Source organism: Juglans microcarpa x Juglans regia, chromosome 2S (assembly GCF_004785595.1).
Source record: "Juglans microcarpa x Juglans regia isolate MS1-56 chromosome 2S, Jm3101_v1.0, whole genome shotgun sequence".
NCBI classification, from domain to species: Eukaryota; Viridiplantae; Streptophyta; class Magnoliopsida; order Fagales; family Juglandaceae; genus Juglans; species Juglans microcarpa x Juglans regia.
In genome coordinates this window covers 33,456,738-33,484,145 of record NC_054597.1, presented here as the reverse complement: position 1 = coordinate 33,484,145, position 27,408 = coordinate 33,456,738, and the positions used below count along the sequence as shown (strand labels likewise).

General features: G+C 36.8%; 3 protein-coding genes across 7 annotated transcripts; 2 read left to right on the top strand and 1 right to left on the bottom strand.

Moving 5' to 3' along the window:
* Window positions 1–949: 949 nt before the first annotated feature.
* LOC121252855 lies at window positions 950–27,390 on the bottom strand. 5 transcript variants are annotated; one of them, XR_005938293.1, is made up of 12 exons: window positions 27,363–27,390; window positions 10,978–11,253; window positions 9,991–10,089; window positions 9,457–9,902; window positions 8,011–8,212; window positions 6,901–7,071; window positions 5,149–5,249; window positions 4,763–4,831; window positions 4,610–4,650; window positions 2,582–2,681; window positions 2,026–2,078; window positions 950–1,707 (listed from the first exon to the last, which is right to left on the bottom strand). XR_005938293.1 is itself a non-coding variant. In XM_041152684.1 (11 exons), the coding sequence occupies exons 2-10, from the start codon at window positions 11,143–11,145 to the stop codon at window positions 2,599–2,601; spliced, it is 1,380 nt and encodes a 459-aa protein (XP_041008618.1). In that variant the 5' UTR covers window positions 11,146–11,253; window positions 27,363–27,390; the 3' UTR covers window positions 950–2,078; window positions 2,582–2,598. The 5 variants fall into 5 exon arrangements, 2 of the variants coding, with proteins under 2 accessions (XP_041008618.1, XP_041008617.1); XR_005938291.1 differs by lacking the exon at window positions 2,026–2,078 and having other exon boundaries at window positions 950–1,300; window positions 1,419–1,707; XR_005938292.1 differs by having other exon boundaries at window positions 2,026–2,681.
* Window positions 11,250–13,486, top strand: LOC121252858 (glutathionyl-hydroquinone reductase YqjG-like). The gene is made up of 3 exons (XM_041152686.1): window positions 11,250–12,207; window positions 12,377–12,626; window positions 12,925–13,486. The coding sequence occupies exons 1-3, from the start codon at window positions 11,423–11,425 to the stop codon at window positions 13,117–13,119; spliced, it is 1,230 nt and encodes a 409-aa protein (XP_041008620.1). The 5' UTR covers window positions 11,250–11,422; the 3' UTR covers window positions 13,120–13,486.
* Window positions 19,294–23,182, top strand: LOC121252852 (probable leucine-rich repeat receptor-like protein kinase At1g35710). Its single transcript, XM_041152680.1, is given in 3 exon segments — window positions 19,294–22,102; window positions 22,105–22,608; window positions 22,821–23,182. Coding segments are annotated over 3 exon segments (3,645 nt in total). The 5' UTR covers window positions 19,294–19,314; the 3' UTR covers window positions 23,174–23,182.
* Window positions 27,391–27,408: the final 18 nt, after the last annotated feature.

The window sequence follows — 27,408 nt, the reverse complement described above, 5'->3', positions numbered from 1 at the left end:
CGAAATTATCAAGCGGGTATTTACCGAATTCTTACCTAAAACCTCATGAGAAGCTCGGGAATTCGGAGCTTAAAAGGCTTAGAATGGATTCAAAGAAAAGAATTTGGGCTCAGGTCAATGGAACTACGCTGAATACAAAGGCGGGTGTTTTGGATACCGTCACCGGCGTGCCCAAGGAGGTGAACGGTGGGTGACGAGTGCGCTTCGCCCCTCTTTGTGGCCACTTTGCATTGTAAGAAACAGTGGAATCTCCACGCGCCTTAATATCGCGTGCGAAATAGTGTACGGGAATAGTGCAGCTCATTTGCCGTGGGGCCTACACTTGGAGGTACGTGATTGGTAAGTGGAGAAAAATATCCGCAAAGGTGCACGTGGAGCTTAGGGCTTGCCGTTTGTATTATGATATTATTTATTCTCCTGATATAAAAAAGTAAGCGCAATGCTTCATAACTTCTTATTCTTTACATATTATATTTTTTTTTTAAATTTTAATATTTTTTAATTTTTTTAATTTTTTTTAAATTAATTTAATTTTTCTATTCATTATTCATATATTAAATATTTAATAAAAGAAAAAAATAATAAAAATTTAAAAAAAATATAATACGTAAAAATTGTGTGAATAGTAAAAGATTATGTAAATTTTTTAAAAAAGTAATGCCATCTTTTTTCTCCTGAAAAACTATTGATAAAATAAAAACGCTTCATAACGGAGATATCTAAATGTGATTTTATCGAAGGCCAGTAAAGATATCACACGTAAGCCTTTTCAATTGTTAATATGGGAATACATACAGGGTCATTCTCCCGAACGACTCTCCTTCTCGATCGAGCTTCTCTCTCGCTTTCGAAATCGATTTCCTCTCTCTCCTTCGGTGATTCTCACAAATCACCTCTCCTTCGGACAAAAAACCTTAACAAATCTAACAAAAATATATAGATTATTTTAAAAAGGAAAACAAAAATCAATGGAACCATGATGTGAGAGAGAGTCATTGAAGAAACCATCATCAAAGTTCAGAGTATAGCTTCGAAGATCATAGCTGTACTTTGCCAACTGAAATTTTGCTTCCACAGTGACTTAAACTTCCGAACCGACTGCCACAAGAGACATGATCCACGGTAACAATCCAACAGTGCTCTTCTTTTGAAACTTACAAGTGTGACTGCAGACCCAGTACTCGAATTTTGCTTCCTTAACTTCAAGAACTTGAGCCTCCTCAAGCTAGAGAGGCTTGATTTTTTCATTGTAGCTCCTATCCCACCAACAGCTGTGTATTGTTGATAGGAAAGCTTCTAGCTGGAAGCAATGAGGCACCAAGATTATCAAAAGAAAACATGAATACTGCTGCTTTTTCTAGTGGTAGGTATCGCATGTTACTTGTACTCTCCCATTTGGGAGAGATTAGAATCATTACCATCAACCGTCCATCTGACTCGGCTTTCCTTCAATGGTCAGAATGGTCCTAACTTGAAGACTTGTTGAAGACTAGCATCTAGTGATGTAAACGTCATTAGTATTGATTGAGCACTTTTCAGAATGGATGACCTTCCACAAAGTTGCTACCACTTGTTCTCTGTGACTTTCCTTCCATTTCACTCAAAAGATTTGATTCTTTCCTTGAAGTGTCACTGAAACAAAAGCAGGATGAGGTCTTCTCTTACGAAAATATTCACTCTGTCCATACCAACATGACTGAGAACTGCCTGCTACATATTCATCAAAGTTTAAACTGATAAGGCTTTTTCATTGCAAGTTTGATCACACTATTTTTATAGAAAAGGCCCACAAGAACTATGACAATCGCAAGTTTGGGGGGAGGCAGGGAAAAAGAGAGTAAGAAAGCGGTCAGACGATACTTTGATATGGATAATAATTTTAGATACGAATTAAAAGCGAATATTATGCCAAAGAAGATATTAGTTTTAACAAATACAAACAGACCACAATCTTCCACCAAATTGTAATTCCCACTAAGATAAAATCCTATGATGGTCCATAAAACAGGCATCTGTTATACCTACCAAAGATGGAGCAATGTGGCAAATCACTACAGTACATGAACAGAATTTGAGGCCTGAGGGAGTAATCCATCAGAATCAGTAGATAGGCTTCCAGTTTGACATGCAGAAATCTTGGTTCAGAATTCCAACCACTTGGGAAAAAATATTAAAATGATTTGAACAAGGGATCAAAGCAAAACATATAAAATGTATCAAATTGCTCATATTCCTAATATTTTTAAGAAATTCGAGTTAGACATACCAGAAGTTCTCTGGCATTTCTAGAGACTCTTTTTCCTTCTGCACTATCTCACCCAGAAACACCCTACTACACTCTCACATTTGATTACAAGTGCAAAAAACTATTTTCGGTTTTGAAGTTGTTTTCTTTTACATTAGCATCTACCAAAGGAAAGTCAGCTCCAACTGGAAATTTGAGCTCTGTAAAGAATTTGCTTGAAAAAAGGTAAGCAAAAAGACTCCCAATTGAGAAATACTCTGAAAAACATCTCTAACATTCCATACTCCAAGTAGGAAACGATAGCCATACTAAAGTGTGTGGAATACAGGTTCTTACAATAAACTAGCCAACTATCAAGCACTACAGGCACCATGCAGTAGATGAGAGCCACAAACATGAAAGATGTAGAGGCACCAAATTCTCTCAGCAAGTTCACCTGAGAATATTAGCAGAAGGGTGGAATCCAGCTTAGGCCATCTCATCTAACTTCTTGTAAATAGTTTTGGCAATAAATGCTTCTTCTTTTTAATTGCTAAAACTTGAACATAGTTTAGAGCCATCTATGCCACCAAGGCATGTAGCATAGTGAACCCCATAAAAAGCTTATAAGAATGAGAGTAAGAGAAAATATCATATGCATAATTCATGCTGCGTGTCTGACCAACATAACATCCAGAGTCTGTCAAGTCTACTGGTGTGATTAAATAGTTCCTACACATGCTGAAAAAGCTAATGCCAATTTCTAATTGTTTGTTATTATCTTACATGAATGAAACATATAATGCACAAATAAGCAATTAATGCCATTCTTCCTATTAGATTACAATATAAAGTACTTAAGGATTCTATATACATTAGACCTATTGACCAAAACTACAAGTGGACAATCCTATCCAATGCAATTTGCAGAATATATCCGCTATTTTATTGCACAGGGCTCTAGTATAGTGGAGTATGATAAAAACGATAGGTAAGATACAACCAAAGTTATCGAGAGTCAATGTCAAGTCTGAGTTCTCATAGATGCGAGTAAAAGATGGGTGGGTAAAGCAATTATTGGGAGACAGAAGGTGGAAGTGTCCACGAGGACTAAGAGTCATCATTTCTGCTTGTTATAACTATAATAATGTCTAGAGAAGTCTACAACCATAAAGAGATTTCACAAAAGCAAACTCACAGACTGACGTGACTTCATGTGATACATTAGATCTACTTTAGAATAAAAATAGCTTTACAATCTGATGTACTACATCAAGCAACGTTAATTTGTGAATTTACTTTTGTGAAATCATTGTAGTTAAAGCATTTCTCTAATGTCAATGACCAAATATTAATCAAATGTTAAGGTGTTATAGACAAAGTTTTGAATACCGTTTCGGTGACCGTTTCGGTTAAAGCATTGGAATGAAATATTTCAGTATCGATACCGTTTCGGGAGTCTATATATAATAAATTAATTATATATATATAAATTATATTTCAAAATAACATCAATACAAGTATTAAAAAGTTAAAACACATATTTAGAACTCAATAATACTTCTAAGTTCTCAATCCAACTATTTAAAAAAATAATTACTCATCTTCATCACGAAAAGGGAAGTAGGGATTTTATTTTTAGTCCTCGAGAAAAGGGGATTAAAAAAAAGTTAAAAAAATAGTCTTCAGATGTGAGAATTGGAATGAAAATTATGAAAAAATCAGAATTTTTACATTAATTACAAAAAAAAAAGGCCGAAAATCGTCTGGTATTGACCGAAACGCACCAGTACGACCGGTATTTGACCCGGTATGAAACACATACCTTTTCTGTACCGGTCACTGTTCCGATATGGTAAATACAGGCCGTTACAGTACGAAATTTAAAACATTGGTTATAGATATTCATTATGATAAAGGGTCCCGTTTGGATCCCAAACCCATCTCAACTAATCTCAACTCATCATTACAATTTTCCTAAATTTTCACACAAAATATAATAAACAATTCAACTTTTTCAAATCTCAAAACAATAATAATATTAAAAAATAATATTCTAACTATATTTTATTCAACTTTCAATTTTCATTTAAAACCATGTCATCTCATCTCACTATCCAAATGGAGATGAGAAGAGGACAAGGTCAAATAATCATACATCTGCCTATCATTATGGCATCCTACATAATCATACATCTGCTGGCTATCACTATCACAATGTCAAATACCCAACCATTAAATCACGTGTTGAGATGTTCAATCTATAGTTATTCATTACAATGTTCCTAAACTATTACAAATGTATAGAGGACACCCACATGGCTCTGTATGCACAGCAGTAGAAGAAAAAAGAAAAGGTGGATATCGTCAATTGAATATACTTACAATTTTTGTGTTCCTTCATATCTTGAGTACAATTGCAGTATCTACATAACAGAACAAATGCAAATGGCTAATGAAAATGGAACTATTATTACACAGGGAGTAAATTTATAGAAACAAATTACACTGGAGAAAAAAGATTGAAAAACACAAGACCTTATCGCAGAAAAATCTCCTTTGAATTGAATCTCCATTTCAGTCATATACGACCTTAATAAGGGTGACCTGCAACAGTAGTTATTAACATCTTCAAATGCAAAGCAAGTAAATTGAACTAGAATGTTTGAACAACATCTTTAAGAGCTGGTTTAGGGGTATCTGAATTCCATGGAACTGATGTTAACTCTCCAATATGGAGATATCACTAACTATTAGGTCTGCTGCAAAAACTGCTTTAAGGCACCTCTAGACATGGACCACATGGTGCAAGTCTCTCTCTTTCCAATTCAATTTTTGACCCCACCCAAAAAGGAAAGAAAAGAAAAAACTGATAGAAATTTCATCTTGTATGCACGCGTTACATAGAAGAATCATTGGACTACCAGGTTGGAATTGCAGCTGCTGCAAGGGCAGGGGATAGTTTCCATAATTGATGTTGTTGACTGCCCAACTGTCCAGTCAGGTACTCGAGAATGCCACTTTCCTAGTTTAAACCATAGGAATTAACCATAAATAATAATGTAAAAGGTGGCCATAATGGTCAATAACAATAACAATAACAACGACAATAAGAATAATAATAATAATAATAATAGTAACAATAAACGAGCATGTATATGCAAAGAATGTTGAGTTAGAAGCTGGATCAGAACAGCATTTACTTGCAAGAAGAGAAGTCAGCAAACGAATAGATGTAGATCATGAAAAATCTGGATTCAGAAGTGCCTATATTTCGCTCTGGCAAAACTACCTTATTCATTGTACAATGCACCACTTTCATGTCAAAAAGGGCAAACTATTTAGGAGTTTGATCCAGCAGAAAAAGAATCCCGTGTGCACTTTATACAACAAACAGTTTTCGCATCAAAGTAGATAACCAACATATAACAAAAAAGATTATTGTGTATATACAAATGACAAGGGAACAAATAAATTTGATACCCGGTTAAATGACATATACCAAAGGAAAAAAAAATTCTCAATAGTTTTAATATGTGGTACAGTGGGGTACACATCTGTTCGGCACAAAACAGTGGCCTTCTCTTTTCCTTGATAAGTTGATGCCTAGCTGGCATCTTCGTATATGTGGAGCCAATTGAGCTGCAGGTGGATGTAGGTTCTACAACAATTCCTGCTGCAGTTAAAAAGGGCATATGCAAATACAGCCCAATATTAACACGAGGTGACTGACACCTGTCGTATGCAGAAAGAGCAGCCATGCAGGCCTACTGAAGCAGCAGAGGCAACTCTCGACCAGCACATTGTGTAGATTTGTGCAAAAAACTCCCAAATTCAGCCCCCAAAACCTCAGGCCATTTGTAATGCCACAAGCAGGGCAGTGTGACCTTAGGGCTAGCCCTAATCCAGGCAAGAATAAAGCAATAGGGCACTGTCCTTTGACGCTTCCCCCATTCAGGCCTTCACCTCTAGTGGGCATAAGCAATGGTGACACCATTGTTCCTAGCGCAGGCACTGTTGCCAAGACATTAGACCCAGCTGACACGGACTATTTGCCAATCAAAGGCCCTAGGATTCGTTTTCAATTGAGAATCTGTCCTTCAATATGAATATATCTATGAAGCCACTCTATCTAAGAAGTCCTTGCAACTTATCAAAAAAAAAAATCTAAAAAGTCCTTATAAAATGTCAACAAAATTGCTACGCACATTCATTGCCTCCTGAAGTAACGAGTAAGCTAATGTGCCTATAACAATGAATCCCCAGAAATAACTGGGTTACTTTTTAACCTCAATATTTTAATAGTATATGATTTCCAAAAATTGGAAACTTAGAAGAGAAAGAATTGAAATTATGCATTAGTTTTGTTCAGCATGTGTTCTCAGATCACCATCAAAGGAGAGACAAGTAGGTGAAATATGACATCTACCTCAAAGGAATTTATTCCTAAAAGTAAAAGCCACCTTTATACAGAAGACAGAGGATAAAGAAAATGAAACACAGAAGATGCTAGTAAAATGCAACAAGAAGATTTAAATTTATTATGAAGTTCATGTACATTGCTAGGAACGTTTCTAGATAAGAATCAATAGCCTAAAGGGGAAGGTATTTTATTAAAACATGCATATTTATATCTCATTGTGAATTTTAATAGAAAATCTAAGTATAACAGATACCTTTGAGTTCGTTGTTTGCTCTCTAGTATTAAGAGTTTGGGATCTTCCCATAACTAAGCGGCACACCTGATGATATTGCTCCGAGATAGTAAGCGAAAAATAAGAAACGGACATGAAATGTTCAATTAGACAGTTCCACCTGCTTGCAATGCATCCAAGTAACAAGAGCTCCTGTCTCAAGAAAAAAAAAAATGCCTAGATAATTTAGGTAATCACTACCAGGAAAATAAATGCTTAAAGGTTAGATCTTTGTCTAAGTCTTGAAGAGAATTATCTATATAAAAATGACCCTAATCAAGCTGGAACAAGCAGAGAGCATCAGTCCCACGAGAAACACAAAAACGGTACAATTGATCAATCTGGCACACATGTGAGAGCGAGCTCTGATACCTCAAAAAAGAAGGAAGAAAAACTGTTTTGCAGTCTGGTGCACTGAAAAGAACTTACAGCTACAAGACAAGACTTGACTACTCAAAACCATGGCCGGTGTGAACATTGTTAAAATAAACCCATACCTTTTCTTAATGGTAAAGTAAATTTCCAAACCCCTTTAACTTCTATACCAATTCCTAGATCACAAAATCCATTACAAGCAATAGCATCAAACATAAAGGGGGAGTTCTCTCTCCTAATAAATAAAATGAAGATAGTTTGTGCCATAACTTACTATTTTGATCACCTAACACACATGGGGTGGGAACCAGTAGAATGGTGAAAGTTTCCAGTCTCTTAACAAAAAAACCTAATTGTGTTGCCTCAAAAACTAAAATACGGTGCACTTTTACCCAAATGAACTTGAGTAATTTTGCACAACCGCTAGGCTAAGTGTCTCAAATTTTCAAGCAATGTGAGAAGCACATCCGCGTCTCATAGTTCAATTATGTCTGTAGGTGGCATCTAAGCCTCATTTCTAGATTGCACCTGTTCTTCTCAACCATGCAATAAACTACATAATTGTGAATCCCTTTAGCTTTTCTGATACCGCAACATAGAAGCAATACATATATGTAACTAAATTGATGGGGAAAAAAAATCAAAACTTCAGCAAATATTCATTGAACTGTATACAACATATTACAGTGACTCAATGCAGGAATTTAATCGACTTACAATTGTTTCACTAAAATCATTATCACTTCTTTTGGCTGAAATATTCAGCCCTTGAAAAACTTTCATCCACTGGTCCTTAGGACCACAGAATATCAAGCTAGCACCGGAGACTAATCTAAGAGTTCTTTTATCAATGAAATATGAGAGATTCCTTGATTTCCAGTGGTTCCATGTGATGAAATCCAGCAATAACTCTACATTCCTGAATAAAAAGTCAAATGTATATCACTCAGGCCTTTCCCGTAAAGAGGTTAAATATAAAACTTATCAGGTCAATCTGACGCCATATTCATGAAAAAAAGTGAAAAAGAAAAAAAAAACACATTATAAGCATATTCATGAAAAAAGTAAAAAGAAAAAAAAAATCATTTTATAAGAACAGTTTATTAGCGCACACAAAAAAAAAAAAATCATTCTAGGACTCTTGAACGTCTCAAGAAATAGAATTAGCCCTTTGTACTAATATAGGAACTGGAAAGGCCAATTCTTTTTAAGCATCGAGTGAGTCTCTCAACAATTGTAGAATAAGTGCAAGTTAAAGTTGCTCCATGGTGTTATGTGGTCATCAATATCAACCAAATACTGAGTGAAGGTTGCTCTATAGTCGGCAGTTAGTTCCCAGACACCCGGTATCAATAAATATACTGAGTTAAACTGATAACAAGGGAGGTCCATGAGCTCCCATGTGAGTCAAGGGGATTAACATTCTTAGAAAATTAAACATACAACGGAAACAAACATCACATTCTGAATTCTGCACTAACTATGCTACTGGTGTCTTTTCTTGAGTCCAACTAGGTATTCTGATGCAACAACCATGAAACAGGTATATAGTAGCCCTATCTGCATAGATAGTTGTTAACAACTCAATCCAGAAAACTCCTGACTGTGTATTGGGATTACCCTGCCAAATTAAGATCCAATATATGAGAATTTTTTTTTTTTATCGGTAAATAAGAAATATCTGAGAAAACATTTACCAATTAATAACCTCCCAAGTAATTCTGACTCCTGATTACATCTTAATATTTTTCTTTTCTCACATTGGGAGGATGGGAGGGAGTGGGAGGGGAATAATCAAGGTACAACAAAAGTATAAACAAGATAGATTTAACTTCAGGCATTGTCTTAAACACTTCTTTATTTCTTCAAAATAGAAGCTCTAAACAACCAAGAGAGAAGGTGGTTATTTTAAGAATTTCTTTGATGAGTAATAGAAAAATGGCTTTTTGGATAATAAATTTATTCTTACTATAATTATATTAATTTGATAGGTCTTCGAACCTGAGCACCGAATATAACCTTATGAAAGTTTCATGGACTTCATAGATACCCAAAAAAGGAATTAGTGAAGGACTAAACGGAATTTTCAGAATTGAAAAAAAAAAGGAACTTTTTTCTTCATCTTCCGTTTCTTAGTTGTAAAAAGTAAAAGAAACAACTTACATCGGAGCTTTTTCTTCACTTAGTCGTTCATTGAGTAAGTTATTGTCCGATAGGCTTCTTCGTCTGATGACATTTGAGAGAATATCTAAGCCTGTCTCAACTGTTGATATGCAAGACACAGCACATCGCCTCTTCAACATCTCTTGAACAGCATACTTTGTAAAATCCTTTATTGGAGCAATATCTGGAGATGAAAGAACTAAATCTTTCATGAAACCCTTTTTATCTGGTGCTGGAATTAGTGATGTCTTCTGCAGAGTCAACTTGTTCAGATATGCATCTAGGCAATTATTCTCTGTTCCAGACAGTTGATCAAGCTCCATCTCAATTGTTGCAGTCAGAAAGGCTCTGAGATGTGCATCACTCAAAGGTAGAACATGGATAAGATGTTCTAACACAAATCGTTGTGCATTCGCAAGAGTGGCAGATGATAGATGTGCAAGACCCTGTTCTTATGTACCGAAGAAATCACATTGTCACATGGAATCAATTAATTTTAAAATCAAGTTATATAAACCGAATATTATCCACTACCTGGGGGAAAGAGGCGCTGGAAGTCAGTTCAGAAAGAGTTTTGTCAAGTTCCTTCACCGACTCCTGATAAACATCCGAGCTGCTAAAATGGCTGAATACCTAGAAATTATTTCATTTTGACTAAGAACATATAACCCATTTTTACAAGTTTTTTTTTTTTTTTTGAAAAAATGTTGTTATACTGCCCAGCAAAAAAGTAAAGGACTTCGGCGCATATCCTTATTTAAAAACAAAAGCAAATATGAAGTTCAATTAGAAAAGAGAGAGAACGTGTGAACACTATATGATAAACTCATTTCAATCACATAAAAATTAAGTGCATCCACATGATCAACGCAACAAACAAAGTACACGACAAAAATTTTAGAAATCCACAGCAAGTATCCCATCAGCGTGAAACTATTAAGGTTTTATAAGATCAAGAGAGCATTGTATGCAGAGGAAAACTCTCACTGGAATACCCTCGACAATTGAATTATTCTTGAAGAAAGTCACAAAGTAAAGGAATATCTTTTATCCCCCTCAGACTCGTGGAAATTCATAGAACGGCATAAATACAAACGTAGATAAAAAATAATAACCAAGTAAATAGGGTGCGATTGGAAGTCTTGCCACCAACATCGAAACCGTCCTGATAGTATGTTCCTACAATTCCTAGAAGCGAAGTTAAATTTTGAGATTCTCTCTTTTACTCAATTGCAGAATTTAGTAGAACTACTATCAAAAAAATTGGGAAAGCAAATATTAGATAGAAGTTAATCAAATAAAAAAGAAACAATAATGGGAATTACTTTTTTCCCATCAAATCGGAAGTGCTAGAAAACCCAGAAGCCCCCCCCCCCCCCCCCATATATATCTAATAATCAAATCTCAATGCTTATAGAATCTTCCCATAAAAAAGAAAATGTGTTGGAGAATCCTAACAATATCCCACGGAACCAGTAATCTAATAACATAAACCCAGACACGCACACAGAGGTTACTTACATTTTCAAAGAAGCGGCCCCACTGGAAGGCTTTCTTGATGTTTTGAGGATCCCAGTGGGCAATAAGACCAGAGGACTGGTACCCAGATGCCAGAATAAGTATATCCACAAACCCTTTTGTCAGTTTCACAAGTTCGTCCAAGGATATGTACGGGTGGTTCCACCCCATCTTCTTCTAAGTTAGCTGAATAGCTCAAGTCCCACAATCCGAGTGTAGTCGATTTTAGGTTGCCTGGTTTTCCGCCCTCGGAAAATCGTCCCAAGTTCCGAACTTTACCCCTTTGTACTACGAGAGCACCTTAATATGTGGTGTAAAATCTAATTTATAACCTCCCAGGCCCTCCTCCCTGGCAAGTCATAAAGTTTCCAATATAGATTTTTCTTTTTCATTTAATATAACTCACACGGTCACACTGCTGAACAAGCAGGCTGCAGAACCCAGAAAAATGTCTCACACTTTGCTCTCCTTCCCCCATCTCCCCATCTCGTCACCAACGAAGAAAATTCCCACACTCTCCAGTCCCAGAGCCAGAGCCAGAGCCGCCCCCAGAGCTTGTCTCAACCAATCACCTCAACCCCCAAACCCTTCCCTTCTCACCTCAATAACCAACCTCCTCTGGGGTCCCTCTCTCCCACCAGGCCTCCTCATCTCCACCGTCCGTACTGCATGGCACTCCACGTGGCAACTCATGATGTCCCAGCTCGCTCCCTCCGATACCTCAGGCCGTTACTCCCGGCCACCGTCCAGGTTCCGTTGCGCCAACTTTTCCGGCCAGACCCCGACAGCCCTCCATCTCTATGTGGGCCTACCTTGTCCGTGGGCCCACAGGACTCTCATCGTGCGGGCTCTCAAGGGCCTCGAGGACGCCGTGCTCGTATCCATAGCCTCCCCGGGCCCCGACGGCTCGTGGGTATTTAACGATATCCGCGGCGCGGACAGTGATGTCCTCCTCCCCGGTCCGGACAATGCGAATGGGTGCAGAAATTTGAGAGAAGTTTATAAGCTGAGGAGAGGAGGGTATGATGGGCGTTGCACGGTGCCAATGCTGTGGGATACGAAGACAAAGGAGGTGTTTTGCAATGAGAGTTATGATATAATCCAACTATTCAATTCTGGAATCAACGGGCTTGCGCGCAACCCGGAACTAGATCTCTCCCCACCGGCATTGAAGGGAAAGATTGAAGAATGGAATCGAATAATTTATCCCAATGTTAATAATGGGGTTTACAGGTAATCAACTTTATGCTTCGAGTTTCATGTTAGTGGCTCTACTGCCTTTGTCAACGGGACTGTCTCGACTTGCAAGTGGGCATTAGACCCTGTTGTTACTGAACTTTGAACGATAAATCAGGTGTCCTTGGTTTTTATACCAATAAATCTGTTTGGGTCATTTTGGCAGATGTGGGTTTGCTCAAAGCCAAGAGGCATACGATTTGGCGGTAAATGACTTGTTCAGTACATTGGACATCTTAGACGATCACTTGGGTAGTTCTCGCTACTTATGCGGAGGTGCACTAACACTTGCAGATGTATGCCTGTTCACTACTTTGATTCGGTTCGATCTTGTGTACAATGTCCTGTTCAAGTGCACCAAGAAAAAGCTACTCGAGTATTCCAATCTTCATGGCTATATGCGTGACATTTACCAGGTACCCACTTTTGCTTAGCGGTTATGCCTTTTTGAGTTTGCTAACTGAGAGCTGTTTTATTAACTTGTACGTCAATGGTATAGACTTCTTGTGATAATTGGGTATCGTGTTGGCTTACAAAGATGAAATCTTTCTCCAATACATGAATGCGTGCGCGCCGATAAGTTGTTGAAATGTGGATTTTCTCCAACTTTCATGCAGTATATTGCTGCCCAAAACTCTATATAAGCATTTTACTCGCTTAGATTAATGTCTTCATTTTGTTGTGTGCTGAGTGGAGCATGCCTGTTATGAACAGATTCCCAAGGTCGCAGCAACTTGCAATTACAGCGCCATTATGGATGGTTACTACAAAACACTATTTCCGCTAAATCCAGGCAGCATTCAACCTGCCATGCCTTCAGGCTGCGAGCATGGAGTACTCTCTAGGCCTCATGGAAGAGAGTCGCTGTCATTGGCAGAGAGTAAATATGTACAGGTTCAAGTTTCATAGAAGCTGATCCCGATTCCACAACAGCAACCTGGTCATCATATCTTAAACCCCCATTTTGTAGATGTTGAAGAACTCGAAGCCAAAACTTTATGATAAAGTATAACCTCGGCTCAGTACATATGGTACCGTTGTTAGTATTTCTCTACTCTCAGCTGGAAGGATAGAGCTTGTCTAAACAGAGTATCAGAAGCCGTGGAAGACATACCAATGTAAAGTTTCTCCTGAGATTCAACTTTCAAGAAGATCCTGCTCGCACCAAGTTACTTTGCCATACTATTACTTCCCAAGAATATGTAGGAAGCTGGTAAGTTTATCCAGAAGACAAACATTTCCACTTAGTCATAATTCCACTATTCTATTTTCTGAAGATGACAATACTTGTTTTATTTCTACATCCCTTTATATAGAATTTGAGAGTTAAAGAAATTTCAAAACTAAACTCCTATAAAAAGAGAAAAAAAAAAAAAAAACTATACCAATTACGTTGTTTAAATGTATAAAACTAGGCAGATCTGACTTGTCTGCAGCAAGTATCCTCACCAAACTTTTTGAAAGATTTTGACTTTTGAAGAGCCAGAAAGAGAACAAAAAGACGAAAACCATGATAAGACTCTTAGTTCCCATACATAATAAACAAAATCAGCAGAAGAGAAGTAGGAGTCATACATCTACAAAGGGATTATACAAAAGTAATTTCACAAACTGATGTGGTTTCATCATTCATGTGATCTATCAGATTTACTTTACAATAGAAGTAATAATCTGACAAACTACACGAAACCACATCAGTTTGTAAGATTATTTTTGTGTAAGTGACTAGAGTATTTCTCAATAGATAAAGTTCAGTAAAGGAAAAAAAAGTCTAATAAACACAAATATTAGAGAGGAAATGGTCGGGGTCGTTAACTTTCCAACAGGAAAAGGAAACATGGAGAAGGGACTGTCTTTGGGTACATTTTGAAACTCGGAAACTTTCAGACTTTCGTAGGTAATGACTGGTGAAGTGTGTATAGTCTGATTAGGTTCTGTGCATGAAACACTATAAAAGATATTCAACCTAAGTAAGGATTTCAGATTGCAAAGGTCGTATCGTTGTTAGGTAATGACTATAATATATAATAAGCACTTTTTTGTACTATAATATATTTACATCATAATCCATGGACTTGACCTTTCAGACAATGTAGTAACGATATTGTATTAAAAGAGTATGGTGGGCTCCCATGGGATTCTTCGGTTAAGTTCAAACCATGGATGATCTTTTAACAAGTGGGCCAAAAACAAGAAGAAAGAATAGAGATCTTATTATGCTTATTGGTACCTAGAATGGAAAGAAAAATATGGTCCAATCCATCCCGGGCTTAGCTATAGCTCTGCCAAACCAAAACTACAACTCACCTCTATTGCCACTTTGCTTTAGTTCTTCTGGGCTGGAAAGCTTGCTAATGGTGATAGCGTCAAAGGGTTCAGAAGTGCAAGACCGGGTTTCGACCTGACAGTTCTTGTGCCACAAAGCGCATGGGAGTTCATAACTCTGGATTGTCATGCGCACACAGTAATGCTATGCTCACAACAAATACTACCGCTTCTGCCATTTTGCCTGTCTGTGTTGGGAGTCTTTGGTCTAGCACATCTTTTAAAAGAAATTCTGCACCGCCCGAAACTGATATTGCTCTTGTTGATTTAGATGATGACAAGGAAGCTAGGAGCTCCCTTGGGTACCTTCCCATCATAACTTCTAACGCCACCACTCCAAAACTAAAGAAATTGCATTTCTCCATCACTTGCATTGTGAGCTCTGTACATCCATAAGACAAAATCCAAAACTTCTTGAAAAATGAAAATTTATTTGCAATTCTGGTTACCGATGCACCAAATACACAGCATGCCACATCAACTAGTATAAAAAGTATGTGTTTTGGCTTTTGTTTTTTATAATCATAATGGATCCTACAATAGTGGTGTATTTATCATTTGTTCTTTCATAGTTTTGTGGGAAAGGAGGCTACTCTGAGAAGAATGCTTGAAATAAAAATAAAAAACATGTAGCAGTTGGATAGTTTAGCTTACACAGAGCCATGTATCCCATAAGCCCCAACAATTCTTGTCCAGTTAGTTGTATCTGGGCTTAATAGTCTGGCAATGCCAAAATCTGATATCTGTGGCTCGAAACCTGACTCTGGCAGTATGTTTTTCAAGGTTATGTCTCGGTGCACAATCGGTGGAGAGCAATCATGGTGCCAAGTAAGATATTGCAAGAGCCACACCTTGTACAATATTCACCTGTGTACCCCACTACAGTTCAGCTTTCCCTTCCACCCCTTACAACACATTTCCTAAACTGCCTCTCTCTATATATTCATATAAACACCTTCTAATGGAACAGAACCCATAAAGCTTAATGATATTTCGATGCCAAACTTCTGTCAACTTATGAATCTCGTCTAGAAACTCTTGCAATTTGCTGCTGGGATATCACTGGATTCTGACATGTTACTTCTTTTAACGCAACAATTTAACCGGTTGGCATTGCTGCTCTGTATACGCTTCCAAATTCCTCCTTTTCCAATGCAGTACTTCTCACTGAAGTCCTCTGTGGCCTTCACAATATCACTGAACGTGAATTTGCCTTCTCTTTCCCATATCATAGACTCAGCCTTCTCTTCAGATTCTCCAGTTCCTCTGCTTTTTACAAGGAGTTTGGTTTTCCGGTAACATAGTATGTATCCGGCAAGAGTGGCTGCAAGCAATAACAGGCCACAGACTGGGATGAGGACAGCTAAAAGAACTGTTTTAGAATGATTTTGCTTTATGGAATCTGTGTATCAAGTATAAAGGCCTGAGTTTCCACCAGCATAAGCTTCTGCGGGTGCTTCTTTAAAAAGGTTACCAGTTGGGATCTGACCCGTTAGCTTATTGTAAAAAAAACTAATGGAGCTGTTGCGTAGACTAACCATGTTAGAAAACGATGCTGGGATTTCTCCTGAGAAGACTCTCCAATGATGATAGCTTTGCAAGGTTTTGAGGGATAGTTCCTGAGAGTGAATTATTGCTGAGGTCCAAAAATATATCTCAATTCAATCAAGTTTCCAAGCTCCAGCTGTATTTCACCTGATAGGTTGTTGCTCAGGTCCAAGCTCAATAATCTATCACAACAAACTGACAAGACTCCGAGGAATCTCACCTGTCAAATCATTCCTGCTCAGGTTGAGCTTGTATAGCAAGCTTTTAGATTTCCCAGTTCATTGGGAATTTCCCAGGACAAGTTGTTGGAGTTCAGACTTAAATTGGTTATCGGTCAATTGAAATGAATTGAAAAAAATGAGATCCTTTTAAATCATTGAAGGAAAAAATCTCCAAATAAGGAGCATTACTTTTTAATATTTTGTTGGACCAAAATCTGGCCAACTACCTTGTTCATCTAGCAGCATAAACTGAAGAACCATGCATATATATATGATTGCTAAACTTAGTACAACAGAAATAGGCACTTCCATGTAAAGCATTTGACATAAAAGCACTTGAATTATATTTGATACTAAAGATAACATCTTATTGATTCGTCCTCATAGACTGATACCTAAAATTTATTTTTGAAAGTCTTGCCAGGCCAAAAACTACTGCATTTGGATCTCTCCAACTGACCTGTAGGAGGTTTTGGTATATGAGCTTAATTTGTGTTTGTTTTTTGTTTGTGTTGTCTTAGAGCTACATTCTCAAATTTTAAGCCGTTATATTAATGCTTTTGAGTAATTTACTTTGTTTTATATTTTAGTTTAACTTTCTTTCTCAAATGAAGCATGAATTTGATGATTAGTTATGATTTGTGTTTACTTTTGTTTTCAGTATGAGCATAAGATTTTCCACTTATCAGTATGTATTGGGAATTTAGTCATTTACAAACCTGCTGCAGATGATCATATGACAATAGAAAAAAATCTACCAACAACCAGAAGAGAGCGAGGAAGAGAGTGCGGTTTTGATTATTTAAATTCAATTGGGTGATAGAATATATATGGGCAACAATCTGAAGGAGTGCACTCTTGGTGCAGTGCGAAGTATGAATGCCAAATAGGAAACTTCTAAGATAAGTACGATAACTTAAGAAGATTCCATCCATACTTCTGGACAGAACATTATGATCATACTTGAGCCCATTAACATAGAGCCACATGATGAGATTATTAGACAAGGAATTAGATTTTTGAGTCCTGAACAAGTCCAAACCTCTTAGATTCCACCTTCATGCATGGCTTGTAGGCAAAACTAGATTTGGATATAAATTAAATCGGTGAAAATATCTGTCCAAATTGACCCCAATCAGATTCGATGCCTCATGGCTGGTACCATTGTTAAACACACTGTGAAAGTGAAACCAAGTCGAACTATTCACTTTTGGGTACCCAATTCCATTATCTAATCCAGTTCAATACCCTAGTGGTTGTTGGGAAATAACAGGATCATGTAAAATCAGCAGTTGTGTTTCATGTGCTCTCTTTGCTTTTGAAAGAAAATTCCAATTTCCACACTGAATTTGTTGGCCTGAAGAATAATTGCTTTTAATATACTAACCAAAAAGTCTTAAGAGCAATGTACCCAAGTAAGTCTATAGAATCCAAGTAAAACAAAAGGACATTTGGTAGCAAACCACTTGATGATGACAAAGACAACACTGGTTTCTTGCCATGTGGGGGGTGCAGGGGACTAGGAACATTTCTAAAAGAAAAATGATAAACAAACAACACTTTATACAATAATGTTTTAATAGGAGGGGTGTTTTTGTAAACTATTTTATAAAACTAACATCATTTTATAAAAATACTCTTATTTTATAACATGTGTTGTAAAAAATGTTGTGTAAAGTGTTATCATTGCTAAAAAAAAAAAAAAGAATAATTCTGAAGTGACCGACAAAATCGAGAGAGAGAGTTTACGGATTGTTTTTTTAATTAGTAATTAAGTGAGTGTTTTTAAATGATGTTGTAGTTATTTTAAAAAAAAGTGTTTAAAAAGATTAAAAAAAAAGTAAAAAAAAAAATGCCAAAGTTAACAAGTCGCTTATATGTTGACAAGTGAAATGACAAAAATATCAAATATTTTATATTCATATAGATAATATCTATTTTACTTAGAACTATGCTACAGTCACCGCTCCCATTACTCGGAGAGCTACCATTAGTTATAGGATTTTATTTAATTTTTTGGTTTTTTCATACATGTATTTTTTAACACTTCTAAATATTTTTTAAAAAAATTATAATATTATTAAAATATACTTTTTTAATCACTAAGTAAAAAAAAAATTAAAAAATAAAAACGGTAGAGTGGAGCGGTAGAATTGAGTAGGAAGAATAGCATCATCCTTTTAGTTGAGGTGGAGAAGAATGCGTCACAACCAAACAACTGGCATAATCAAAGTTAACTTTTGAACATTCAAAGTTCAATCTTCTAGTATGTCCAAGACTTCCATGTCCCTCATAAATTTGATGAGATGTGTTGAATTGGAATTTTATGTTATCAAATTCATTGGTTTTCTTCCTATGTTGACTCAGTATTCAAAAGGGCTGATCGAAAAATTTTCCCCATATACCAGTTGAATGGAAAATGATCCCTTTGTCACATGCAGTGTCTTTGAAGATCGGAGCGTTCTTTAGACAAGCTCAAAAGATTATTACAACATTGTTTTTCTGAGATAATGTTATTAACTTCAGTCTTCAATGGGAATAATTTTCATGATTTTCTTATAACTATTTCTACTTCCTAAATCGGAGATAGACGTCCTCTTTTTATACTTCCTGTGTAGTTAGGTTTTGCCTAACCTCTTTTAATAATGAAATCTAAGTTTTAGTATCAAAAGAAAATTATATAGCATTGTCTTCTTTTTTCCATCCCAATAAGCACATTTTTTCTTTAAGAAAGGGACAACATCTCATTATTTATTAATGATGATGTATCAAAAGTCAGATCCACACTTTCTCGAGTCCCACTATGAAAGGTCATCATTTTTCTAGAAACATTGATATCCAATCTAAAAGAAATATGCAGACATAAAACAAAAGCAAAACAATTAAAAAAAAATTGTTAACTGACTCATGAATAAAAAGAGTTCATTAAATTCATTTTCTATATTAGTATTTTCCCTCAACGTTTTTTTTTTTTTATCACATTATCAAAACAATCAGAACACTTGACTGAATGGAGGCAATAGCAAGCATGAAGAAAACGATGCAAACAACTCTTTACCTTCTCATTCTCTCTTGCCTTCTTGTAGAAATCCATGCACAGAAAGAAGCAGAAGCTCTGCTAAACTGGAAAAGAAGTTTAATCTCTTCCTCTCTGCCCTCATGGACTCTCACCAACAGCAGCACTAGCCCATGCAACTGGACTGGAATTTGGTGCAACGAAGTTGGTAGCATTACTGAGATAACTCTTGAAAACACAGGCCTGAATGGAACACTTCACAGGTTTGACTTCTCTGCCTTCCCAAACCTTAACTCCTTAAATCTCAATTTAAACAATCTCGTTGGAGATATCCCAACTGGAGTTGGGAATGCAAAGAAGCTCACTTTTCTTGATCTGGCTAGCAACAATTTCACTAGTCCAATACCCCCGGGAATAGGAAACCTCTTAGAACTCCAAGTTCTTCGTCTCCAGAACAATTCACTCACAGGCCAAATTCCATATCAACTTAGTTTTCTACAAAAGGTTTGGCTTCTCAATCTAAGTGCAAATTATTTGGAGAATCCAGAGCCAGTTCATTTTAATGGTATGACATCTTTAACAAACCTTTGGCTCTACTTTAACAACTTAGAGGTGGTTCCCACTTTTATCACCAAATGCCCAAAGTTGATATTTCTTGATCTGTCTCGCAATCTGATCAAGGGTCAGATTCCAGTGCAATTACTGATTGGTCTCGAAAACCTTGAATACCTTAACCTGACTAAGAATTCATTTGAAGGTCTAGTTCCAGCAGAAATTGGAAACTTAACGAAACTCCGTCACCTCAGGCTTGGAATGAATAAGCTGAATGGTACCATACCAGAAGAAATTAGGCTCTTGTCAAACCTTGAAACGCTTGAATTGAATGACAATCTGTTTCAAGGGCCTATACCATCCTCAATAGGAAACCTGACAATGCTTTTGAAATTAAATCTTGCAAATGCAGGCCTAAATTCCAGCATCCCAGAAGAACTTGGCTTCTGCATCAACCTTACTTTTCTTGATCTGTCAAAAAACAGCCTTACAGGTTATTTGCCTTTCACTATGGCCTCCTTGACAAAGATCACAGAGTTGGGAATTTCTGATAATCATTTATCTGGAGAGCTCCATCCAGATTTCCTATCCAACTGGTCAGAACTCATTTCTTTGCAACTCCATGTTAATAACCTTTCAGGAAGAATTCCCCCTGAAATTGGGTCAATCAAAAAGCTCAACTATCTATTTCTATTTCAAAACAAGTTTTCAGGTCCCATCCCTCCAGAGATTGGAAATTTGTCAAATTTGCTAGACCTTCAACTATCTAAAAACTTATTAACTGGTCCAATACTTTCAACCATGGGGAAATTATCTAAGCTCATCAGATTATTTCTATCTGAAAACCAACTCGGGGGAACCCTTCCTACTGAAATAGGTAACATGGAAAGCTTAGAAGAGCTTGACTTAAGCATGAATCAGTTGCAAGGAACTTTGCCTTCATCGATAACCAGCTTGAAAAGAATTACTCTCTTGTTTGTTTCCTCCAACAATTTCTCTGGAATCATACCTGAAGAATTGGGTCCCAGTTTTTTAAGAAATGTGAGCTTCTCCTACAACAATTTTTCAGGAAAGCTTCCTCCAGAAATATGTAAAGGAGGGAGACTCATTTTCTTCACAGCCAATGAAAACAAATTAGTGGGACCAATTCCAAAAAGTCTCAAGAACTGCACGGAACTGAGAAGGGTTCGGCTTGAAAAGAATAGGCTAAATGGAGACATCACAAATGCATTTGGTGTATATCCATTTCTGGACTACATTAACTTAGGAGATAATCGACTTTCTGGTGTGTTGTCACCAAACTGGGGGGAATGCACAAATCTCTCCAATTTTGGAATGTCTGCCAATTTGATAACAGGTAACATACCTACAGAGTTGGGAAAGTTGCCAAAACTGCAAAATCTCGACCTTTCTGATAATCAACTGGTGGGGAAGATTCCAACTGAGTTATTCAATCCTTCTTCAATTCTCTTTAAACTAAATTTGAGTGACAATCACCTCTCAGATCAGATTCCAGCAAAGATTGGAACGTTGTCAAGGCTACTATATTTGGATTTATCGTCAAACAATTTGAGTGGGTCGATACCAGGAGAAATTGGGAGTTGCCAGTCACTCATATCCTTGAAGCTCAGTATGAACAAGTTGAATGGCACCATCCCATTCCAGCTTGGAAATCTTGCTGCTTTACAGTTACTCTTTGACGTCAGTCACAACTCAATCAGAGGAAAGATACCCCAGCAGCTTGGAAAATTAAGAAACTTAGAAGTACTAAATTTTTCTCACAATCAGCTCTCTGGCCCAATACCTTCTACCCTTCAAGACCTTGTGAGTCTGCAACAAGTCGATGTGTCCTATAATAATCTTGAAGGTCCCCTCCCAGACAATAGGGCCTTCCAACAAGCTCCTGCAAAGGCTCTAGTAGGTAATCCCAGTCTATGCGGTGAAAAGGCACAAGGTTTGAGCCCTTGCATTGGAGACACTTCATCTAAAAAGAACAAAAGTAAAAGATGGAAACTAGCAATAGCGATAGCGATTCCAACTGTTGCTTCAACAATTCTATTGGCATTGATTGTAATTTTTATTGTCCAACGTTGTTCCAGATCTGAACAAAAGGAAAAGAACAAATCTTTAGAAGAAAAATGCTTATTCTCTGTATGGAATTACAAGAAGAAAATAGGCTTCAAGGATATAGTTGTTGCGACAAAGAATTTTGACGAGGAGTATTGCATTGGAAGGGTGGACAAGGAAATGTGTACAAAGCAGTGGTTCCAGAAGCTGAAATCTTTGCTGTAAAGCGTCTACACCCATTTGAGAAAAATGAGCTTCCTGAGGTAACCCAAATGAAGAACTTCAAGGCAGAAATGCATGCGCTTACTGAAATCCGGCATCGAAATATAGTAAAACTATATGGATTCAGTGCCTTCAATGGATCCATGTTTTTCGTATATGAGTATGTAGAAAGGGGCAGCCTAGGAGGTTTGCTACTGGGGGAGAAGGGGGCCAATATTCTGAATTGGGATATAAGGCTAAAGATTGTCAGAGGGATAGCACATGCTATGTCATACCTGCACCATGATTGTGTACCTCCTATTGTGCACCGTGACTTATCAGGAAGTAATATTTTATTGGACTCAGAGTTTGAGCCTAAGATCTCTGATTTCGGAACGGCAAGAATACTGAGAAATTGGGAGTCTATCTGGACAACTCCAGTTGGTTCATACGGCTATATTGCACCAGGTATTTCTTCAAACCATACCATTAACTATTTTTAGCATCAACTTCTCTATTCTAAATAATTTATTAATAATTTTACAATCTCTCATCTTCTCAAGCCTTAATAATAGCTTACATGTTTTAAGCCTCTGAAAAAGATCTGTTCAAACATTGCAAGTCTAAACACAACATTCCAAGCATCGATTTCAGTACAGATTTCTTTTATCTCCATGCAGAGCTTGCTTCTACAATGAAGGTAACAGAGAAATGTGATGTATACAGCTTTGGAGTTGTTACATTAGAACTAATTGTCGGCAAGCACCCTCAAGAATTCCTCTTATGTCTGCAATCTGGAGGATTTGATGTGGGCCTTGAAGATGTCTTGGACAAAAGGCTTGCACCACCAACTGGTCTTCTCATGCAAGATTTGCTCTTAGTCATGTCCCTCGCTCTGGTATGCATACATGAAAACCCTATGGCTCGACCCACCATGCATCAAGTGTCTACTAAACTGTCAGCAGGATCATGTCTGCCTCTCTCCTCACCATTCCATACCATCACACTGCGAAACTTGATGGATTTATTTTGACAAAAAGACGCTCAGGTGATATTGATAATGTATTTTCGTCATAAATAGTTTTATAATTCAGCATATCAATAGTCTATATGACTACATTAGCATATATTCCTTTGTCCCTAATAATGAGAGCATTTGCTCCTTTTCTTCAAAATCAAAAGAATAAAACTTCTTGCATGAAGGATTACATGTTATAATTGTAATAGTAAGTTATTAGATATTGAGAGGAAAGATTCCATGGTTGATGGAGGGTTGGCCAAGATAGAAAATTGAGAAATAAATATTGGTTGTATTTATTAATGCATAAATTTGCACAATAGTCTGGAACGGGAGAAGAGTAATTCTCGGCTCACGGGAATGATTCGAGCCTCGAGGATGCAGTCTTAAGTCCATGATGACGGTTTGGGGAGTCGGTACAGTGCCCGTACGTACATCCATAGAGTAAATAGTAAAAGAATACAAGAAATATAAATAAAGAATGATAGACACGAACTTACGTGGTTTGGCGCATAGCCTACGTCTGCATGTCGTTTGAAAGGAAAATCCACTATGAATGAGATAATTTAGAATCTCTCATAGTCTCTCGTACCTCACTTTACACTAAGAGTTTGTGAACGCTTGTGGACTAGAGAAGATGGTCCATTTTGAGTCTCTTTTGAAGATGATCTCCATTTTTCTATGGTAAGAGTCCCCTTTTGTTCAGCCCCTTGGGAGTGGTGAGGAATGACGCTTTATGTCATCCCATCCTTTGCGTGTCTGAATTCCCTTCCTGAGCTCTATTGCTCTGACTTATCTTGTCCTCTCATCTTTCCCTCTTGCTTCCTGATGATGGCTTTATCATGGATTGAACTTGGTGCGTCTTGGGCCTGGTATATATATCCCAACAGTTTCCATGATTGCTCCGCTCATTTATATCTATAGCCTAACTACTCATAAATATCTACATTCCTATTTACAAAATGACCAGGGAAAATTATTAACAAAGAATCTATGAATCATGGTAGAAAACACATGACGACAATTCTTGTCTTACAATTCATTGGCTCATCTGAGAAGAATGCTAGAGACAGCTTCATTCTATGTGGGAGTCTATTGGTTGACAATCCCATAACCAAACTTCCCTAACTATTTCTGAAGCTGGTCAACTTTTTTCCAGAATAGTGGATTCAATGGTTATATTCAGAAGGAACCTTCATTGTAGAAGGGAAGTCGATGAAGTTTGATATGGTTGCAAATACGCGCTCAGGTTTTTGTAACTGCCCCTCATTTCAACATTCTAACATCATGAGCTAGCTAATATCAATTCATCTTCATTTATATTTAATTTTTTCTATAACAATTTTTGTGTCAAGTATATTTAATGAACAAGTTTTTTTTTTTTTTACATGCAAAGAGTTGCCTGGAAGGAATCCGTGAGGCTATATTCTTCTTTAAGAACCTAAACTCACTTTCCCTCTCTGTTTTTCTTTTCACCTGAGTATCAAACAATCATATTAATTCCTTGAAGATGACAGCTAATCTCCAGAAATAAATAGGTGTGGAAAACACACCAACTACAATCAGATTACTATATCAGATTCACTGGTTTGGGAGAGTGAGATGAAATGAGAATTTTGTGAATAGTAGTAAGATAGTTTGTGAATAGTAGTAAGATAGTAATTGAGTATTTTTTGGGTTTTGAAAAAGAAGAGAGAAAATATTGAATAAAAAATATTATGAAGTTAAAATATTGTAATAATATAGTTTTATAATATTATTTTTGTTTAGAGATTTAAAAAAGTTGGAATTATTTTTATTTAAAAATTTCAAAAAGTTATAATAATTAGTTTGAAAATTTTGTATTTAAATTATGTTTAGAAATAAGATGGGATGAGATAAAATAAGATTTTATGAGAAGTTTATGTCTTATCTCATGCCCCAAACCTGCACTCAACAAGCTAGCTACAAAACTGAGGGTTCATAAGATCATACATATAACTCAATTTCACTTAATGTGGGACTCAACACCATCACGACTCCCATATCTTAATCAGAATTTTAGAAAAGATCAATTATCACTATTTACTAATGATCTTTGACTTGATTAGAAGATCCTTTAAATTGGCTAGAATTCACTACTTGAACAAAACTTGATAGTAAACCACCGTCTTCCCCTGTTGCCAAAGTGGAAAGAGATCAGATAAAAAAAAATGAATATTTGTGACAAAAAACAACAAAATGTGCCACAACCAAATGAAGAAAGTAACATGTCATAAAAGAATAAATTGAATCATATAAGAAAATGCCAAGAAATTACAGCATCATGCAACACTGCCAAATTGACATTCACAAAAGAATTAATTGAATTGCATTAACAAACGCCAAGAAATTACAACGGCAAACAAATGTCACACGGCCAATTGACCTTAAAAAACATTTTTGCTAAAGAACAACACTCGAAGACCAGGTCACAAGTTCGTCTCACATACGCCTCGATTACAAAAAGAGTAAGATTCAGCAATGCCCCTATTCAAAGCTCTGTCCAATCATATTTTAAATACCCATAAATTTAATCATAACACACTGACAACTAATGCAGAACTCCCAAAAGCCTTACTTCACATGTAGCTATACATACTTGCTGGTCGTGTTTGGTATTTCTTTTAAGGAAGAGACGAGGCAGAGCCAAAATCCTTAGCAGGAACAGCGCGACTCCAGTAGGTCCCAACAGTGCCTATTATGGGAATCTCATCAGGGCTTCGACTCAGAGACTTCCTTGGTGTAGAAGAAGCTGAGAACTGTTTAAGCTCTTCGACAGTTAATGCTCCTAAAATAGGTTATCGTCTTGGCACCTCGATGAACTTGATCCTTGTGACATGCTAAGATTGTTTCTGCTAGTCTTATTGACAGGACTCTCAGATGGAACCAACCAGTTGGAAAGGCTAGCATCAACTGCTATTTCCTTGTTTGACTTCTTAGATTCATCAGTTTCCGACTTAAAACTGAATGATAATCCATTAAAACTTGGCTCTGAACCCGACAAAACCTGGGTTTCTCTATCTGAGGCTTCAGTGGTGGCTTCCCTTTAGCTTTAACAGCTTTCCACTGAGTAATATTTTCTACAGGGTTCAGAACAGGATGAACATAAGCACTCCTATCTGAAGCATATCCTTATATAAAAACAAAAAAAAATTGAAGTTCAATTAGAAAAGAGAGAGAACGTGTGAACACTATATGATAAACTCATTCCAATCAAATAAAAATTAAGTACATCCACATGATCAACGCAACAAACAAAGCACACGACAAAAAATTAGAAATCCACAGCAAGTATCCCATCAGCGTGAAACTATTAAGGTTTTATAAGATCAAGAGAGCATTGTATGCAGAGGAAAACTCTCACTGGTATACCCTCGACAATTGAATTATTCTTGAAGAAAGTCACAAAGTAAAGGAATATCTTTTATCCCCCTCAGACTCGTGGAAATTCATAGAACGGCATAAATACAAACGCAGATAAAAAATAATAACCAAGTAAATAGGGTGCGATTGGAAGTCTTGCCACCAACATCGAAACCGTCCTGATGGTATGTTCCTACAATTCTTAGAAGCGAAGTTAAATTTTGAGACTCTCTCTTTTACTCAATTCCAGATTTGAGACTCTCTTTTACTCAATTCCAGAATTTAGTAGAATTACTATCAGAAAAATTGGGAAAGCAAATATTAGATAGAAGTTAATCAAATAAAAAAGAAACAATAATGGGAATTACTTTTTTCCCATCAAATCGGAAGTGCTAGAAAACCCAGAAGCCCCCCATATATATCTAATAATCAAATCTCAATGCTTATAGAATCTTCCCATAAAAAAGAAAATGTGTTGGAGAATCCTAACAATATTCCACGGAACCAGTAATCTAATAACATAAACCCACACTGAGGTTACTTACATTTTCAAAGAAGCGGCCCCACTGGAAGGCTTTCTTGATGTTTTGAGGATCCCAGTGGGCAATAAGACCAGAGGACTGGTACCCAGATGCCAGAATAAGTATATCCACAAACCCTTTTGTCAGTTTCACAAGTTCGTCCAAGGATATGTCCGGTTAGTTCCACCCCATCTTCTTCTAAGTTAGCTGAATAGCTCAAGTCCCACAATCCTAGTGTAGTCGATTTTAGGCTGCTGGTTTTCCGCCCACGGAAAATCGTCCCAAGTTCCGAACTTTACCCCTTTGTAGTTTGTACTACGAGAGCACCTTAATATGTGGTGTAAA

What these genes read in the sequence shown, in the direction of transcription:
- LOC121252858 (XM_041152686.1), top strand. Translation starts at nt 11,423, where the DNA reads ATGTCTCACACTTTGCTCTCCTTCCCCCATCTCCCCATCTCGTCACCA. An exon ending in GTTAATAATGGGGTTTACAG is followed by an intron (nt 12,208 to 12,376) that starts GTAATCAACTTT and finishes TCATTTTGGCAG; the next exon opens with ATGTGGGTTTGCTCAAAGCC. An exon ending in ATATGCGTGACATTTACCAG is followed by an intron (nt 12,627 to 12,924) that starts GTACCCACTTTT and finishes TGTTATGAACAG; the next exon opens with ATTCCCAAGGTCGCAGCAAC.
- LOC121252855 (XM_041152684.1), bottom strand. Translation starts at nt 11,145, where the DNA reads ATGGGGTGGAACCACCCGTACATATCCTTGGACGAACTTGTGAAACTG. An exon ending in ATGATTTTAGTGAAACAATT is followed by an intron (nt 7,072 to 8,010) that starts GTAAGTCGATTA and finishes TTCTTGAGACAG; the next exon opens with GAGCTCTTGTTACTTGGATG. An exon ending in GGAGATTTTTCTGCGATAAG is followed by an intron (nt 4,651 to 4,762) that starts GTCTTGTGTTTT and finishes TCTGTTATGTAG; the next exon opens with ATACTGCAATTGTACTCAAG.